The sequence below is a fragment of the Neolamprologus brichardi genome, chromosome 7 (genome assembly GCF_056152115.1).
Source record: "Neolamprologus brichardi isolate AB-2024 chromosome 7, ASM5615211v1, whole genome shotgun sequence".
NCBI lineage: Eukaryota > Metazoa > Chordata > Actinopteri > Cichliformes > Cichlidae > Neolamprologus > Neolamprologus brichardi.
In genome coordinates this window covers 46,133,130-46,152,042 of record NC_142110.1, presented here as the reverse complement: position 1 = coordinate 46,152,042, position 18,913 = coordinate 46,133,130, and the positions used below count along the sequence as shown (strand labels likewise).

At 40.8% G+C, this 18,913-nt stretch overlaps 2 protein-coding genes across 2 annotated transcripts; one reads left to right on the top strand and one right to left on the bottom strand.

Annotated features, from left to right (window-relative positions):
- Positions 1–2,395: 2,395 nt before the first annotated feature.
- Positions 2,396–17,314, top strand: nup155 (nucleoporin 155). The gene is made up of 34 exons (XM_006788919.3): positions 2,396–2,539; positions 2,802–2,973; positions 4,613–4,750; positions 4,879–4,975; positions 5,140–5,210; positions 5,288–5,380; positions 5,732–5,995; positions 6,084–6,157; positions 6,267–6,358; positions 6,477–6,574; positions 6,663–6,830; positions 6,945–7,045; positions 7,165–7,335; positions 7,446–7,556; positions 7,716–7,810; positions 7,902–7,987; positions 8,133–8,274; positions 8,433–8,499; positions 9,284–9,399; positions 9,870–9,967; positions 10,092–10,225; positions 10,347–10,538; positions 10,763–10,901; positions 10,994–11,129; positions 11,210–11,363; positions 11,443–11,547; positions 12,580–12,734; positions 12,874–13,003; positions 13,099–13,212; positions 13,352–13,472; positions 13,645–13,755; positions 14,097–14,233; positions 14,357–14,463; positions 15,634–17,314. The coding sequence occupies exons 2-34, from the start codon at positions 2,832–2,834 to the stop codon at positions 15,770–15,772; spliced, it is 4,098 nt and encodes a 1,365-aa protein (XP_006788982.2). The 5' UTR covers positions 2,396–2,539; positions 2,802–2,831; the 3' UTR covers positions 15,773–17,314.
- Positions 17,315–17,540: 226 nt separating this feature from the next.
- ora5 (olfactory receptor class A related 5) lies at positions 17,541–18,659 on the bottom strand. The gene has a single exon (XM_006788918.2). The coding sequence runs from the start codon at positions 18,657–18,659 to the stop codon at positions 17,541–17,543; it is 1,119 nt and encodes a 372-aa protein (XP_006788981.2).
- Positions 18,660–18,913: the final 254 nt, after the last annotated feature.

The following is an 18,913-nucleotide window of genomic DNA, read 5'->3' as shown; positions in this document are numbered from 1 at the left end:
AGCACAGAGGAACAAAAAAGAGCGAGCGCCTGCTCTTCTGATGAAATAAATACTGCAATAAATTTTTCTTACATCTTTGTTACTTGTTTGCGTTTTTTTCTCCCGCAGGCATCAGACCATGTAATGTGCTTGGTTTTTATTTTCCCACCGTGTGTTTGACACAGATAAATAGGAGTGGTTCTATGAAGTTAATTTCAAAAAGGCACATAAGCCCATGTGACAGAAAGATTAAACTCATCTGTTAATGATTCATAAAATGTTACCACGTTCAATTTACTGAGCAAAATTTGTCATAAAAGGTACGAATTTTTAATCTGCTGTGGGCACTTTGTTCCTGTCTAACGAGCTTGTGTGTTTTATGAGTATTAGTGTAAATATAATCGTACTAATAGGTATATGCAGTTTTTTACATACACCTTTCTACCACTGAGTTTACCCCTTTTTTGCCTTCAGAAAAGCTTTAATTTTGGGGGGCACGGATTCAACAAGGAGCTGGAAACATTCCTCAGATATTCTGATCCGTATTGACAGTGTCACACAGTTACTGAAGATTTCTTGGCACTGCATCCCAAAGGTGCCCTATTGGATTGAGATCAGGTGACTGAAAGCCGTTTTAGTACAGTAAACTCACTGTCATGTTCAAGAAACCAGTTTGAGATTATTTGAGCTTTGTGACCTGTTGTGTTATTCTGGTGAAAGCAGCCATCAAAAGATGGGTACACTGTGATAATAAAGAGATAGATGGTCAGCAACAATAATCAGGTAGGCTGTGGTGCTTAAATTGTGCTCAGCTGGTACTAAGGGACCTAAAGTGTACCAGTGCAGGATGGGTGTTTTTTTTAATGTTGTTTACCCTAAATTCTGACCATAGGAAATTGAAACTAATCAGACCAGGTAACATGTTTCCAGTCTTCTTTTGTCGAGTTGTGGTGAAGTGTAGTATCGGTTTTCTGTGTTTAGCTGGCAGGAGTGGCACCTGGTGTGATCTTCTGCCACTGTTCATCTGCTTCAGATTTCAGTGAATTCAGAGATGTTCTTCTGCACAGCTTGGTTGTAAGGAGTTGCTATTACAGTGACTGTTGCCTTGTTTTCGACTCAAACCAGTCTAGCCTGTCATCTGACCTCTGGGATCAACAAGGCATTTTCGCCCCGAGAACTGCCGCTTGCTGGATATTTTCTCTTTTTCGGACCATTCTCTGTAAACCCTAGAGATGGTTGTGTGGGAAAATCCCACAAAATCCATGCATGAAATACATGCCATGTGTCAATTCAATTCAATTTTATTTATATAGCGCCAAATCACAACAGCAGTCGCCTCAAGGCGCTTTATATTGTACAGTAGATCGTACTGTACAATAACGTTGTTATCCCAAGCAACCTGTTTTTGACTCTTTCAATCAGCCCAATTTTTCTGAATCTTTACATTCGTATTGAATCTACTATTTCCAAATCACATTATTTTAGTTTTGATCAAATTTAATGATAATTTGTTTTTATCAAGCCAGATCTTCAGATCAAATATTTATCAAAATCTCATCCAGTACATATTACAAATCAATACAAGAGAAGAACATATTAGTGTCATCAACAAAAAGTAGCATTTTTAACACGGTGGACACCTCACACTGATGTACTGTGTAACTTAAACAATTGGGGCCCAACACTGACCCCTGGGGGAGGCCACAAGCAATGTCCATACATACGGAGTAACAATCATTTAACTTCACAAACTATTGTTTGTTTCTTAACTAACTCCCAACCAAATTTAAAACTACATCGTAATGCCACTGAATCAATTATTTGTTATTAAAATATCATGATCTATTGTATAAAACGCCTTTCTTGATAGCCCAAACACACTGTTTTTTGTTTGTTTGTTTGTTTTGTCTAAGGAGTTTGTGACGTATTCTGTTTAGTTTAATAATGCCAGTGATGTTGATGTGTTTGAAATAAAACCATGCTTAGTATCTGTCATTAGTCTATCGATGTATCATGAGATTCAGCACACATTACACATATTCATAATTAATCACTATTTTTTGCAATAAAACATTATGTTACACTCTAAGGTTTAATTTTTGATTGCAAACCTTTTTTTGAATGCATAATAAAACATAAAAGTTGCGTTTCTGCTTGAGAAACTAAAACTGCTGACCTTTATAGAATGAGCGTCTCACGTTTAAAAAAAATCTAATTTACAAGAACAATTGAATACGTAGATTTGAAAACATCGTTATTTGAAACAGCACTGCAGATGAAACAGAATACAGCACGTCTTTTAATGGTTTAAGTGGTTATTTTGCGGAATATTTTACAGCTCTTCTTGTGTATCTTTGGTGGATGGCGGTACAACACACTCTGAAGGAGACGAAGAAGACATTACACCGGAAATAACCCTTTCTCTACTCCTGTGCATGAGGTTGGCGGGCTGCTAGCTGTATATGTGTATTGGGGGTAATTCTTTGAATTTTGCTGGTCAACTGATCAACTCAACTCGCTGACCTAACACACCAGAAACACGCGGAATCGTTTCATTCGGGTAAAGCAATGACTGCACTTTTAAATGCTTTATTTCACTCTTAGCTGGCAGTTAGCTGTATGCTAAATAATAGGTTCTTAGTGGCAGCAGAAAGCTAACCGGTGTTCTGTCAACTAGCTAACATTAGCTAGCAGCAACTGAAAAAAAAAGTTAAAAGTTATGTTTTTGGTGTCTCGCTTGATTATTTCTCTCGGGTATTCACGGAGGGCATCTGGCCAAATTGTGCAGTCGATTAATTGTGGTTGAACTGCTTTTTGTGCAGATAGGATAGGTGAGCGGTGGTTGCCCAGCCATGCCGTCCCCCGCTGGACCCAGCAGCCCCGCCGCTGCGCTCGCTGAAGCCCTGGAGAACTCCTCCCGGCTCATCGACAGACACCTGCAAGATGACCGATGCTTTCCCGACCTGTCAGAACTGCTCGGAGTCCCCTCACACAGTAAGCTAAGGCGGAGGAAAGACCTAATGATAGCTGTTTGTTTACAGCTCATGCAACACTAGGAGTAGAGGAAAAACTGAGATGGATAATGTCGGTGAAAACAAATGTTGCAGGAGGTTTTGGACAAAACTTTCCTACAGAGGATCTGAGCAGCAGTTGTTGATCGTGTGTGTAAAATACAGATTTCAGGAGTGACTGTGGGAAATATGGATGTGTTTGGGTGAAGAGAGACAGTTTAAAAAGTTCAAGGTGATGTGTTGAAAAGCATGAAAATGTGAAGGTTTAGCACTTAGGGGTTTGTTTTTTTTTTAATTAAATAATTTAAGGCAAAAAGCTTTATCAAAATATTTGGTTAAACTCCCATAGATTATCTCATTGTAAGAATGTATTTTCCATATGTGATTCTTTTTTTGTTTCTTTTATTTAACTGTAAAAGTAGGAAAGCTAAATCTGCTCCACAGATTTATAAGCAAATGAAGCATCTTTATGTTACGCTTGCATCGTGGTATTTTTTTTAAGGGGCTAAATTATTCTGTTCAGTAGTTAAAAAGATAGACAAGGGAAATGCAAAGTTCACATTGGAATTTTTTCATATCACTTGACCAAGTTTTGGATAAAATTCCCAGCCTAACCATCTCTGATTTTCCTGACAAAAATTCGAAAGCCAGGGTACACCTTGGACATGTTTCCAATCTGTCGAAGGGCTAGCAGATAGTGACAGGCAACCACTAACTCTCACATTTACACCTTTAGAAGTTTAGGCAATCACCAATTAACCTAACCCCATGCATGTCTTTGGACTGTGGGAGGAAGCTGGAGTACCTGGGGACACTGGGAGAACATGCAAACTCCACACTGGATTTGAACCCGGTGCCTTCTTGCTGTGAGACAACAGTGCTAACTGTGCTACTTATTATCAATTTGTTTTTGTGTTTAGGGGGCATTTTTAAGACTTTTCTAAACACAATTTTCTGTGGAGCCATTTTCATATAGTGTAGGTAGTTCTCCTAGTAGCTAAGTAGTCGTTCAAATTTTTTAGGCCAAATATCTGCTGATGTGACTGAAGGAAGATGGAATTTCAAAAGTGTAGCTGAAGTTCAACATATATTTCTAACAGCGTAAATTTTGATGAAAATTTTAATAGTTTTTGGAACACAGATTTCTGTATATGAGGTGTTTTCTGTATTACTAAATTACTCATATCAGATGAATGGTTCGTTGATATTCCAGACCCGCCCCCCCAGAAAACCCCCAAAACATCACCATAACAACTTAATTGTTACTTTTTTTTGGTGTCTTTGTTAACTTCAGCCTCACTTTCTCAGCATGACTTAAAAAATTTTTTTTTACAGATGGTATTTAAGAGAGCTTAAATTTCACAATGTGAGTGTCATGCACTAGGCTAAAAGCTAAAGCTTGTCAGCTTCCTTATTTGGAAGTGTAGTCCTGGAATTTTCTTCGGGAAAACCAGAGACGGCCAAGCTTGATGCATTTGGTCAGTTGATATAGAATGAACCATTGTCTTAACACCTTTCAGTGTAACATCTTTATATATTTCAACAACTATATTGCTTACCTTATTTTACAGTGATGGAGAAAAACTTAATACTATAAACAGACTTCCTGTTGTTCTTCACAGATATGCCGTCCCTCTCCGGGGTGTCAGATATGGACTACCCACTCCAGGGGCCTGGTTTACTCAGTGTGCCTAACCTGCCAGAGCTCAGTGCAGTCCGCCGAGTCCCTCTGCCACCTGAGCTCGTGGAGCAATTCAGCCGTATCCTTTCGTTCATTCAGGAAAAACAAATGCAATGATTTTCATCTGACATATCGAGTAGAAAATATGTTCATTGCACTTGTATTTGTTCCACAAGTAATACGAGTTTCAGCTTAACCAACTTGTAGATATGCAGTTCAACTGCATGATGGGAGTTTTCCCTGAAATTTCTCGAGCGTGGCTTACAATCGACAATGACATCTTTATGTGGAATTATGAAGATGGGTGCGTACCTCTTGGATAAAACAGGACTGACTGACTTTTACAAACCAAGTCAAATGCACAAACTCTGCTCATATTATTAGTAATAATATTTTTATTGAGAATCTTTATTGATGATAAAACCAGGAGTTGAGGCCTTTTTTTTTTCTCTTTTTTATTCCTTGCAGAGGAGACGTGGCCTATTTTGATGGCCTGATTGAAACTATTTTGGCAGTCGGCCTAGTAAAACCAAAACAAGGTACGCATAGGCACTCGCAAAGCATTTGTCATCTTTTGTTTGAGTAATTTTTATGAGTTCTGTTTTTCTTTTCTCAGGGATTTTACAGCCACACATTCACTACCTCTTAGTGTTGGCCACTTCTGTGGACGTGGTCATCCTTGGGCTCAGTTTCCCCAAAAGTCAAGCTGGTAAGTGATTCCTCATCAGAATTTTTGTAATATTTTGTAGGTGACAGAAAAGAAAAGGTTTTCCTTTTAACATTAACAGTTAAACATTCCATCTCAAATCCTCCAGCAACCCTGGTATTAAGCAGCAGTACATTAAATTATATCCAGCTGTTTTAAAGGCATATATTCAGTTTGTTATCATTTACATTGTCAGCTATATAGTAACAAATGCCAGACAAGCACACTTTTAAGAATCAGTGTGATGATATTTGTATGGATGTCAGAGTGGGGTAATAGGAGTAGTGCCTATGATATCATGATGTGCTTATGCTGGTTTATCTGGGTCATATTTGTGTCTCTCTCTTGTTTCAGGGTTGAATGACAGCATGTCTGGTGGGATGCAGCTGCTACCAGACCCTCTGTTCTCAATCCCCACAGACAACACCTACATCCTGTCCATCACCTCCACAGATCTGGGACGCATCTTTATGGCGGGGAAGGACGGCTGTCTCTATGAGATTGCTTACCAGGCTGAGGCAGGCTGGCTGAGCCAACGCTGCAGAAAAATCAACCACTCTAAGAGCTCTCTGTCCTTCCTAATCCCTTCTGTGCTTCAGTTCTCCTTCTCTGAAGATGGTAAGGAACAGGTTCACGTTTCCAGGTGGAGTGAAATATATCTGCCTGATTAAAGCTGACTGGAACATTTTGTTGCTTCTCTCCACAGATCCCATTGTGCAGATTGCAATAGATAACTCTCGTAACACACTTTTCACACGCTCAGAAAAAGGTGTCCTTCAGGTATGAGGCACATTTTGTGCGTACATATCTTTCTGATCGGCCCAGAAAGCAATAAATGTGCAGTAATCACCTGTCGTTTAAAATAATGAAATACTTTCATATTTTTCAGGTGTATGACCTGGGTGCTGACGGGCAAGGAATGAGTCGCGTGGCAACAATGTCACAGAGTTCAATTGTTGCGGCTGCTGGAAACATTGCGAGGCATGTTTTAGTTTAATAAACATCAATCAAGTTTCTTTTTGTGTCGTTATCTGCTCAGAGGAGAGTATTTCTTTTTTTTTCTCTGCCTATTTGAAAAATTCAGTTTTTCCATTTTCAGGACAATAGATCGTTCGGTCTTCAAACCCATCGTACAGATCTCTGTGATTGACAGATCAGAGTCCTCAGATTGCCATCTTCTTGCCGTCACCCACGCAGGTATGTTATGAAATATTAATCAGTATGAGATGAAATACTAGAATACGTGCATTATGTATCGGTCTGTACTGATACTGTGTTTCTGCAGGTGTGCGTCTCTACTTCAGCACTACACCTTTTGCACCTCCGCACCAGAAGAACGTTGCAGTGCGACCTAGCCTACTAGCTATGGTACACGTTCGCCTTCCTCCAGGTTTTTCTGCCTCCTCTACCCTCCAGAAACCCTCCAAAGTACATAAGGCACTACACAGCAAAGGTAATAAGCAAATGGCACTCAGATCCTGAATCATTTATTTGTTCGTTCAGTGACGTACCGGGACTTCGTTGGCAAGGAACCACATCTGTCTTTAATACATTTGAAATCTTTCAGGTGTTCTTCTTATGGCCGCTTCTGAGACAGAGGACAGTGACATTCTGTGGTGCATCAATCATGACTCCTTTCCATTCAAGAAACCCTTAATGGAGACACAGGTTAGCACAAAAAAAAGTCATGCAATGAATAAGTTAAATGTATGTTTTCTCTTTCTTTGGCACTTTGTTAGATACTGATCAGTTTATCTGTCATGTTTGCTGGACATGTTGCATTGCAGATGATGTCTAATGTAGATGGACACTCTTGGGCTCTTTGTGCCATTAATGAGGAGCGACCGGCCAATTTTTTTACTCTGCTGAACAAGGACCATATCCCCATCACCAGTTCTCCTGTGGTGGTCCAGCAGCACAACATCCCTCCACAGAAGTTTGTCCTCCTCTCTGCAAAGGTTAAAATTGTTGTCGTGACGCTTCATGTTGCATACGTAAACTTAATCTTGTTACAGTGTGACAAGACATTATCATAACTGTACAACTAAAAGTGTCAAATCTCCTTCAGGGGAGTCATATTTTTCAAAAGCTGAGACCAGTAGATCAGCTCCGTCACCTCCTGGTGAGCTGTGCTGGAGGGGAAAGTGAAGAAATTGAACGCTTCTTCAAACTCCACCGGGTAAAATCACAATGACAATCACTGTGTAATGTTTTATAATCCCCTTATCATACCATGTAGCAGTAAGTCTGTGCATGTGACTAGCTAGCAGCCTTTGTGACACACAGACACCTTCATGACATGCAACATATTTTTGAATCCTTACTGTTTTCTGTACAGGAGGAGCAGGCTTGTGCCACAGCCTTAATCCTCGCTTGCTCCAGTGCTGCTTGCGACAGAGAGGTTTCACAATGGGCCACCAGAGCCTTCTTCAGGTCAGTTAATGGTTTGATATGTGTAAATATTTCCAGTCGTTCACAGTGTGCACAAACTAAAGGCAGTGCTGTTTTTTACAATTTTGATCAGATATGGAGGAGAAGCACAGATGAGATTTCCTGCAGCCTTGGCGTCACCCAGTACTGTTGGGCCTGTGATGAGCTCTCCAGCACCGGGTAAATGAACAAACATTTTGCTGTGTCCACCTGGCTGGTGGGATGTGACCAAATCATGCAAAACAAGATCTGTTCATGAAGAAAACAATCATTTTAATGGCTAAGTATAATATTTACCATCGTGCATTATTAATGCCCCATTCAGGTGTTATACCCCCAGCACTGGCCACACCCTTTGCACCAATGCAGTCTGGCTCTGCCCCCATCACACCTATGTCAGCTGGCCCTGAGGTGATTTTCTCTGGGAAGCACAATGGCATTTGCATCTACTTCGCACGCATTCTCGGGTTAGTAAATCCTGTCATCATTTGTCACATTTTTCTGGGTCACAGCTTAAATACTCGGCCTCTGATTCAAAGCTTTGGTTGCTGATGTGTGTCGATGTTGTCCTTAAACTGCTGAGTCACATGTCTTCCTCTCCTGTTTTCCTGCTGACTCTGAACAGAAATATTTGGGATGGCAGCCTTGCTGTCGAGAAAACTATCAGCAAAGGGAATCAGACTGTCAGTATTGTAAGTAACATTACAGTTACATTTACTCACAGCAGAATTGTTTGGATTGTAAAAACAATCTTGGATGTCAAGATAATTTTCTCCAGTTGAATGGAAATAAAATTTGTGCCCCTGCCAGCCTGTCATTCGAAATCTGGATTTGCTTTCCTTTTATTAGAGATCTAGTCTTTGACACTTGATGGGTGCTTGCCACTGGATTTGCATGTTAAGGACCTGGTTTGTTCTTGCTTTCGTCAGCTGAGAAATATTAGTATTATTTCTAAATCTGTCCTGTAATTCACTCTTTAACAAGCTTTTACTGAGGCAGGTAGATCGTCTGCAGTTTGCATGATCTACAGAAGATCCTCCCAAACGTTCCCATGTCATACCTCTACTGATCTCATTGCTCCCAATCAAGTTTAGAATTCAATTCTGGTTCGGGTTTTGTTTGGCAACACTTAGCTCCATCAGTGAACTTTTGCAGCCATGTCACCAGTTGGACCGCTCAAACTAACTGTCGTCTTCCCAGAGTTTATTGTCCATCTAGATTAAAAACTAAAGGTGACGGAGCCTTTGCACTTGTGGAACCTCTCTTTGGGACTCTCTGTTCCCCAGTCTATCATCTGTGAGCTCAGTGGATTCATTTAGCATTTTATTTTTCCTTATTGTCCTTCTTTTGTGGTTTTTATTTGATGTGAAGCTCCTTGTGATTTTTATTTTGAATGGCGCTAAGTAAATAAAACTATTCCTATCTCTTACATGCTGTTAATAATTAACAGTAGCTTTCATCCTTTGCCCCCCACAGTTGGAAAGCAGTGTTAATTCATTTGATGTGGAGTCAGTCCTTCACGAGCTCTGCGGCTTGCAGGAGTTTCTGGATAAAAACTCTCAGTTCAGTCCCTCCTCTCTCGGTGCTGCAAGGTAAAGCTCCTTACAGATTTGTTTATTCTTATTTTGAGTTAATAGCTGTATTGATACCTCAGAAAGTTGTTAGATCTTTTGCAACATTGCCTTCAAATTAAAGGAGTAGAATAATATAAATGTAAAAAGAATTACAGATTTCCTTCAGTTCAGTGAGCAGAATACATGATGTAACACCAGCTGGGATATGAGCAGATGGTTTAACTTTGCTGAATGTTTTAGTCTGCGGAGAAAAGTTCAGCTCAGGTGATTAAGGACTGAAAAGGGTATCAAATAAAGTTGTGTTTAGATGAGACGTCCCCTCAAACTAGCTTTTGTTCAAAACCCTCAAAAAACCAAAACACTTTCCTTTTTGATGTTAATGCACTAAACAGGATCTGTAGATGCTAAAAAGATAAAAATATACTTCAACAGACTCTTGTTTCCTATCTCTCTTGTATAACATCTGTGTTGTTTCCTCTTATCTTCAGCTCCCCTGCCAACCTGCAGCAAAGGCTGCTGGGATTCATGCGTCCTGATGGAGCCAGCTCTCAGCAGGTTCAGCAGGAACTCCAGAGGAAATATCACAGTGAGTCATGAATGCAGGCTTCATTTTTTCCCCTGAATATTTTTTTTATTACACTATATATAAATGTGGGAAAGGAAACACAGTGTAAGTTTTTTTTTTTTTCCTTTGTCATTTCCGTTTCCAGCCAAGGCTCAAGTCTATGAGAAAGTGTCCCTGCAGGCCATCCAGCAGTTAGTGCATCGCTCATACCAAACTCTGGCCCTCTGGAAGCTTCTCTGTGATCATCAGTTCAGCCTCATTATGTCTGAGCTGCCAAAGGTGCATATGTGCACTGCAAACAGATGCTCATACCCCTGCAGTAAAACCTGGTATTCAATTGAAGCTCCCCGTTGTTTTTGGAGTGCTCCTTTGTCATTCTGCCATTTTTTGTTATTTGCAGGAGTTTCAAGAGCAGATGAAGGGAGCAAGTTTTAAAGATGTTGTGATAAGGGGCAAGGAGTTATCTGGAGCGCTCATCACAGGACTCATTAATGTCTACATCAAAGATAACGCCTCCGTGGATGCTATCAGCAATCACCTGCGCGACATCTGTCCGCTGCTGTACAGCAGCGATGACAGCGTTTGCTCCAAGGTTCGTACACACACCTTTTTTTCACCTCTGTGTTAAGTATAGTTACAATTATTGCTGCTTCAGGGGTATCACATTCTTACTTTATTGATGTGTGCGTCTTGTTTTCACATTTCTTATAATCATGGTATTTTTTAAGGCAATGAGGTCTTGTACTAAGAGGTTATTGATTTATCCACATCGATCCATGTGTCTCAGCACTGAATTTGCTCTTGTCCCCCACTCAGGCTAATGAGTTGCTGCAGAGCTCCAAGCAGATCCAGAATAAAGCAGATAAAGAGAGAACACTGAGAGAGTCTTTACGGCTCTACCAACAGATCAGCCAGCACACAGACCTCCCACTTGTTTGCTCCCAGTACAGACAGGGTAAGGAGATGCAATGACATCTCCACTATCTCTGTTTATATATATATATACTGTTCGTGAGATTTATTTTCTAACGCTACTTATCTTCTCAGTGCGTTTCTACGAGGGAATCCTGGAGTTGTGTCTCACTGCGGCAGAGAAGAAGGATCCACAGAGGCTAGGGCCTCATTTCTACAAGAATGGAGAACCTGAGCAGGACAGAGTGGGACAGCAGGCCTTCCAGGAAAGGTAGAAGAAGCCTTAAACAAATCACCCACATCAGAGATGTAGTCATCACCGTTCTTTATCTTTGCTTTTTAAACCTCCAGGCTTTCATGTTATAAGTGCATCACAGACACCATGCAGGAGCTGGTGAACCAGAGCAAAGCTGCCCCACAGTCCCCCAGTGTCCCTAAACAGCCCGGACCTCCTGTCATGACCTCTGACCCCAACATGCTCAGCAATGAAGAAGCGACAGCTCATGTGAGTAGGAGTTTCTCTCATTTCTTTCCGCTGCACTGTGTATCATCTTCATTTCTAATAAAAATCTGTTTCCGTGTAGTTTGAGCAGATGCTGGGTTTGGCTCAGAGGTCTCAGGATGAGCTGTTTCACATCGCGCTCTACAACTGGCTGATTCAGGCCGACCTGACTGACAAGCTGCTCGAGGTACTGTCTGCAAGCTCAGTAAAGCTTGTTTTACCTTTTCATTTTTCTTTCTCTTTTTAGTTGGCAGACATCGGTTCTTATATCAGTTTAGATCAGGGGTGGGCAATTCCAGGCCTCGAGGGCCGGTGTCCTGCAGGTTTTAGATCTCACCTTGGGTCAACACACCTGAATCACATGATTAGTTCATTACCAGGGCTCTGGAGAACTGCAGGAGCTAATTTAGCCATTTAAATCAGCTGTGTTGGTTCAAGGACACACCTAAAACCTGCAGGGACACCGGCCCTCGAGGCCTGGAGTTGCCCACCCATGGTTTAGATTCTATTTTCAACCAGATTTTATTGCCCCAAATATAACAGCTAATATACATGGAAGACAGATGCTGCGAAAATCTGAAATTTATAAGGGAACAAATGAAAGGAAAAAATAGTTTCTTTAAATTCAAATTAATCGAGTAATGAACTAATTTCTAGTTATGTTTTAATTTGTTTGTAGATTATTATTTAGATTTTTAAATAAAGCTCCTCATTTATTTGCTTTCCCAAATGACCTTTTTATTTATTCATGATTTTTTCACATCTCCTTTTTATTGATTCATCCAAAGCTTTTGCACCTCAATTTCATTCAAATAAATTGTTTTATGAAAAAAATATATAAATGAAGATGTATAAAAATCAACTGGTATGTAACAAACTAGGAGAATTAAAACCGATTTAAATAGTTATCAAGGCAAGTTTAAACTGCAGTTTTTAAAAAAATAAAAAATGTTTGATTCCCAAAATGTGTTTCACTTGACGTAAGACTACTAATGTACATAAAAACTCCCCTAAAATAATTAAAAAATGAATAGAAAAATGTTTAAATCTAACATTTTTACTGCATTTTCAGTGTTGTTTTACTCTGATTCTTGCAGTTTTATTTTTTACACCTCCACACATTTGTGTATGAACAAATTGAAGATGCCTTTTGGCATTGTCATGGTGATTGCACACCAGTATATGATACCTGTGTTTGTCCCTGTGCTCTGGGGTCCAGGTGAATTCTCCATACTTGGAAGAACATCTGATGCATATGATCAAGCAGGACCAGAGTAAAGTTCATAATATGGACCTCCTGTGGCGCTACTACGAGAAGAATCGTAACTTTGGCAAAGCTGCCCACGTACTGGCCCGCCTTGCCGACATGCACAGGTTCGGACACAGCAGCACAATGCCATGGAAAATTGGCCACCCCCAACACTGACTCCTTCAGCAAGTGTATACGTTATATTCAACTTATTAAAAAACAATTTAGAAAAAGTACCTTGATGTTTGCACTCTGATCATGTAGCACGGAGATCTCACTGAAGCAGCGTTTGGAGTACATCGCTCGAGCCATCCTGTCTGCGAAGAGTTCATCCTCTATCTCAGCTCAGGCATCTGACGGAGAGTTCCTCCATGAGCTGGAGGAGAAGATGGAGGTAACCCTGACGTTGTAACGCTTACAGTGAAAGAAATCCTAGCCTGAAATTCAGCACATTCTGCTCACGCTCTGTCTACTTCCTGTCTGCCATAGCTTGTGCGTATCCAAGTACAGATACAGGAAACCTTGATCAGACAGTACTCCCATCATCCCTCTGTGAAAAATGTCATCTCTCAGTTGGACTCGGAGCTAATGGACATCACAAAGGTACTGTGCAACTGTGGAACAGAGAAGAGTGTTTTTAGGAGTATTTTAACACGCTAGCCCGAATTTAAAGGTGATGGATAAAGAGTTTTGTTTTTACAGTGAATAGAAACTTGTTTGTGGAACTGTTTTTGTTGCATAGCTCTATGGAGAGTTTGCCGATCATTTCAAATTGTCTGAATGCAAACTGGCCATCATTCACTGCGCTGGACACTCTGACCCGATCCTGGTGCACTCGCTGTGGCAGGAGATTTTGGAGAAAGGTGAGCGAAATGTCAACATCCTGCAAAAATGCAACCTGGGACCCCACCCCACACACACACACACACACACACACACACACACACACACACACACACCCTTTCTGCTTTATATTTTTATTTATGTATTTTTTTGCATGCTTTATATCTCACTTATGCCTCTTCTCTCTTTCAGAATTGGAAGATACTGTGGCCATGAGTCCAGTAGATAGAATGAGGTCTCTTAATCTGAAGCTGGTATCGCTGGGAAAGATTTATGCTGGAACACCGAGATATTTCCCTTTGGGTAAGCTGTAATTACATTGAGTTTTAGTCTGATTAAAATTTTCCAGCTTGCACTTTAAAATTTTGTCAACAGTAATATAATTGGAGTTCCCTTTAGCATCATTTATGTCAGCATGTCTCTGGTGTGCAGGTCTGTAGGGTCATGTTGGTGATTAAGGCAATTGCTTAATTATCCTCCTTTTTATAACCAGCATGTTCAAGCTTGTCATGCCTATGGAGGCATTTATTATTTTATATAAATTATCGGTACTTGCATGCATGCACATAATCAATTACGTACCCGGGAGTGAACATATTGCTGAGTATGCGATGCTAAGGAGCTGATGTGTCCTGTGATTGCAGAGTTTCTAGTAAAGTTCCTGGAGCAGGAGGTTTGCCGGCTCAACTGGGATGTGGGATTCGTTACATCCACTATGCAGGAGATTGGAGTGCAGTTGCCACGTCTGTTGGAAGTCTATGACCAGCTCTTCAAAACTCGGGTACATGCATCACCCTGTGACTTTTTAAGCTGAACTTTCTTTTAGTCTGTTCAGTAATGATCCATCTATCTCAATGAATCCAAAAACCAACCCTTTGTTTGTTTGTTTCTAAATTTTTCATAGGATCCTTGCTGGCAACGTCTGAGGAAACCGCTTCATTTAGTGGAGTGTATCCATGTACTTCTCTCAGGATATGTAGAAGACCCCAGCAGGGTACCAACTTATGACAGGTAATTACGGTCTGTTCAGCTCCTGGCCTGTAGTGGCTGCTGTAGTGTTCACAGCATTAACCTAAGGTCCCCAGTGAGCATTACTATCACAACTGTTGCCATCAGTCAGTGTGTAAGCTGATTATTTTATTTCTTTTAGAGACGATACACATTCATCAACATTACTGTACATGTGCCAGTGTTGGTTAAATCTCTGAACTTTTGTCCCCTGGACAGATGTTGAAAGGAAAAAAAGAACACTGTTTAAAGCCATTTAAAAGAACAGAGCAAAAAAGTCCATGAAAATGAACCATATACAATAAAAACCACTGATATTGAATAGTACTGGAATAGGGAGTTTAAGTTTGCAGAGGCAGTTAAAACACAATCACTTAATCTCTCTTGTACTACAGATGAACCTGTGAAACTTTAACCGAGATTACATGCAAAGAAGTCATAAGAGGCATGCTTTTGTTTACTCATTGGTGGTGAAGATCAGAACTGAGAACCTCTCAGGCCCAGATTATTCTCCATTTTGGACAAGGACAGCTGCAGATCCGATGCACGAGCAGGCATTCCTGTAGTCTTCCTTCTGGTAGTCTGCTGGCTATGCACATGTGTAGTTGGTACGTTAAAATATAAATTCTCCAGGGACGAGTCTGGCGAGACATTTACACCGGAAAGTATGATCTTGGTTTATTTTCAAGACTTTAGAAATAATCTTAAGCTAAATTTTAAATGCTGTCAGCACAGGAAGAAAGTGCTTAAAAAGCGTAACAGAGAGTAATGACGCTGAACATTTTTTTTTTAGTAAGCGACTACATTTTCTAATTTTACACCAAAAATAGAAAATGTATTAAATGTTCCATAAAAGGAGCAAAATGATCACGCTTTAAATACAGGTCTTATCTTGATCACACTAGTGTGTGTCCCCCCCCCCCCCCCCCCCTCTTCAGTGTGATGCATTTTTGCAGTTTCTAAGCAACAGATCATGCCCATCATGCCAGCTCCCAGCAGGCAGTCAGATACCGTGGACAAACATGTAAAACCTCACCTCGTTTGGCCACGTGTGATGTTTAGTTTGCACTTTGATCATTTCTCTGTGGTTTATTCAGGTCAGAGCTCACTAAGACTATATGAAGCATCCCATTTACAAACATTGTAAAGTTGTTTTTGTTTTGTTTTTTGCAGACGTCGCTTCACTAACGTGTGTCTTGACAACATCTGCGGTTACCTCGTGGAGCTGCAGTCCCTGAGCCCAAACTCTGTCCTTCAACAAACCATCGGCAACTTCAAGTCCCTGCAGGCAAAGCTGGAGAAACTCCACTGATGTAACTGTGGTCAAGAGTCGGGTGACTTGTGGGTGTTGCCCTGTTGGCCTTAAGTGAAAACTGCTGATTTAAAGTGTGTTTACATTGTCAGCAAAGGACAATATGATGATGACGTTTGTATTACAAAGTAGAGTTTGGCTCTTTTTTCCCCCTCCAGTTCGTTTTGCAGCTTGGAGAGACAGGTTTTTATAACTTATTTGATACATTTTGTTAGTTTAAACATTATGCAGAAATACAACCTTGGAAAGAATGACTGTTATTTGCATTGTGTGCAAATACCTGTCATATATCTAAAGATGAGAAGACACTTTTTTCATCACAAATATGAAATCCCTTTAAATTTTACAGCTTATTGGTTATAGTGGAAATGCAGTTATGTGATGGTTGATTTTTCTGGTAAAATGTGCCCAACTGAAGCCATTTCTTCACAGGGGAGTGATTTTGATTGTTCTATTGCCTGTCTGCAAACAGTTTAGTTTTATATGTTGTAATTATGTACATAACTTGGCCATAATGCCGTCTATTCTGCCACAAGTCATTTACACATTTCATTTTATTATTTACAAGGAATGTTTTGTCTGCTTGGGCGTTAGATTTAACGGTGCCATTGTGTGTGAGTGCTTTTTTTGTAATTGTTTTGAAAGGAGAACGATTTTTTAACTCTGCAAACTTTGGCCCACTTGGAAGAAAAATAAATAAAACTCATTTTTAATGAAATAAAACAGCACTGGAACAGGATGTTTTCAAAACACTACGCAGAAACTAGGTGTTGTCTGCGAACTAGACACACACGTGTTCTTGGTTGAGATATATCTGTGTGAAACTACAAATGATCAGCAGAAAGGGGCATTTAATTGCTTTGGGTGGATGTGACACTGTTTACATAATTATCTTTAATTGAATCCCTCACTCATGCTTTCTTAGAAACATCAGGCCTACAAGGCAGTAATTGCTAAATTACAATTAGCTGTGTGTTGGAGTACACAATTGTTTTTTAATTCTTAGCCTCATGAGAAATAAACAGATTTTGACCTGATGTTGGGTTTATTTTTGTTGGTATACTTGCACACGCTCCAGTATAGTAAGCCATGCATAATGTGTCTGAAGGTTTGCATCTGTTTTCCTAATGCTTGAATGTTTTTGTAGAAACCTAAGCCAGAACAAATACAGGGTTTTCCTGGAGTATGTGTAAACATTTTCCATTTGATTGTTTTAGACACATGATTGTCAGATATGTGTTTTTATAGCTGAAACGTAGCAAACTGAACATATGGCAAACTGTTGGTACAAGCAAAAAGCCATCTTTTATTTGTGATGATGTAATCTCAGATACAATAAAGATGACAGTACCTTCTTTTAAGCGTACAACCAGTCACAGTGAAACTATTCACACTCTGTCACTCTGAAATTACCAGAGAGCTTGTTCTAAGTAGGTGAGGGCCACTTGTCATATTGAATTTTCTGCTCTTTAAATGATAGTCAGGAGGTCTTGAAGATATCGTGCTTCTCTCAGAGGTTTAGAGGCAACTGTGGGCATTGCAAAGCCTTCAAAATATTTGCTTAAAATAGGTCTGAGTTCTGACTTCTCTGTCCTCTTTGTAAAACAGTGTGCTGACCAATTTGGATCTAGCCTTTTATAGTGCAGGAGAAATAAAATGTATAAATAAATGCAGATGAATAAACAGTGAAGCAGTTTGATATAATGTGTTGGACAGCAGAGTAAAAAGAGAGTACACTGAGGCTCAAGAGAAAGAGCTGGGTGTCTTTTTATCTTTTGGATGAGCAAGTAAGTTTTTTCACTCCGTGCAGGAAGATGTAGGGAATGATGCACGTGTAGGAGGCTGCGATGTAGCTGGACACCTCCACTACTATTGATGAAGTGTGGATGTTGTTAGTAATGTGCAGAAGCAAATGAGTCAGCCAGCATACCAGCACCACGCTGGCTACAGCCACCACGCTCTTGGCCGCCCTCACCTGAGTGTTTGAGTTCGGATGGGGTTTAGATGGTATCTGAGAGGGCCTCGAGAGATTTGGCTGAGCTCCAACGCTGCAGTTCTGGGGAGCATTGCGGAGACTATGGCCCGATGGCTGTCGGTTTGGAGAGGAAGGAGCAGGCACACCTGTATAAATGTGGTTTGTAGATGTAGAATCTCTGAGATCTTTTGAGGTGGTTGGACCAGAGATGCTGACTGATGCCTTGTTGCGTTTGCTCTCAGATCTCTTTCGTTCCTCTTTAACCTCTTTGGTGTGATCAGAGTTATGACTCCTTATACGTTGGTGGTTTTGAAGCAGAGTGATGACAATCTGGGCACTGGCGAATACAATCCCAGCCATAGGTAAAGCGTTAGCCAGGGTTAAATAAATTGCTTCATATATTTGCCTAGCATTTGGATCAGGGAAGATCTCTATGCAGTCTTCGTGGCTGTCATTTGCCACCTCCAGTGTGAAAAAGAAGAAGTGTGGGACGCTGAAGACCACAGCCACCGTCCAGCTCCCAGCAAGCAGACAGCCCACGAGACACAGGCTGTCCATCTGCACCGGTGCGCCGCCTCGTTTCAGGGAGCCGACCAGCTTCTGGTGCCAGAAAACGCTGATGAAGAAGGTTGTGAAGATGCTGCTGGTTTCAGAGAGGCCAGCGCAGAAGCAAAACACTCCACAGTAGGTCTTCCCCAGGAACCATCGCCCAGCAAAATCTGCCATGGTGTCAGGCAGGTCCACCAGGTAGTTGGTGATGAGGTTGGAGATGGCCAGATTGATGAAAAGGACCTCGTTTGTGCGGATGCTGGATTTGTGCCTGGGCAGGCAGCATATAGCCAGCCAGTTGTTTCCCAGGATCCCTGCAATAAACATGAGTGCTCTGATGATGGCTTCAATCAACTCTTCCATTGTTTCACAAGATCAGGCAACAACTTGTCAGCCTTTAGATCAGCGTGGGAGCTTCACAACCTTTATATAATCTGAGGAGGATGCTGTTAGCTTTAGACATTTATAGAGGAGGGGAGAAATGGCCCAACCCCATGGAGCTTTCATTGTGCAGTCCCACTGAGATGGACGTGTGTGTTTCTCATGTCATGCCTTCCCAGGAAACTTCCCCTGGTAGATTATAGAAACTGCCATCTGAGTAAAACACAGAAAATGGT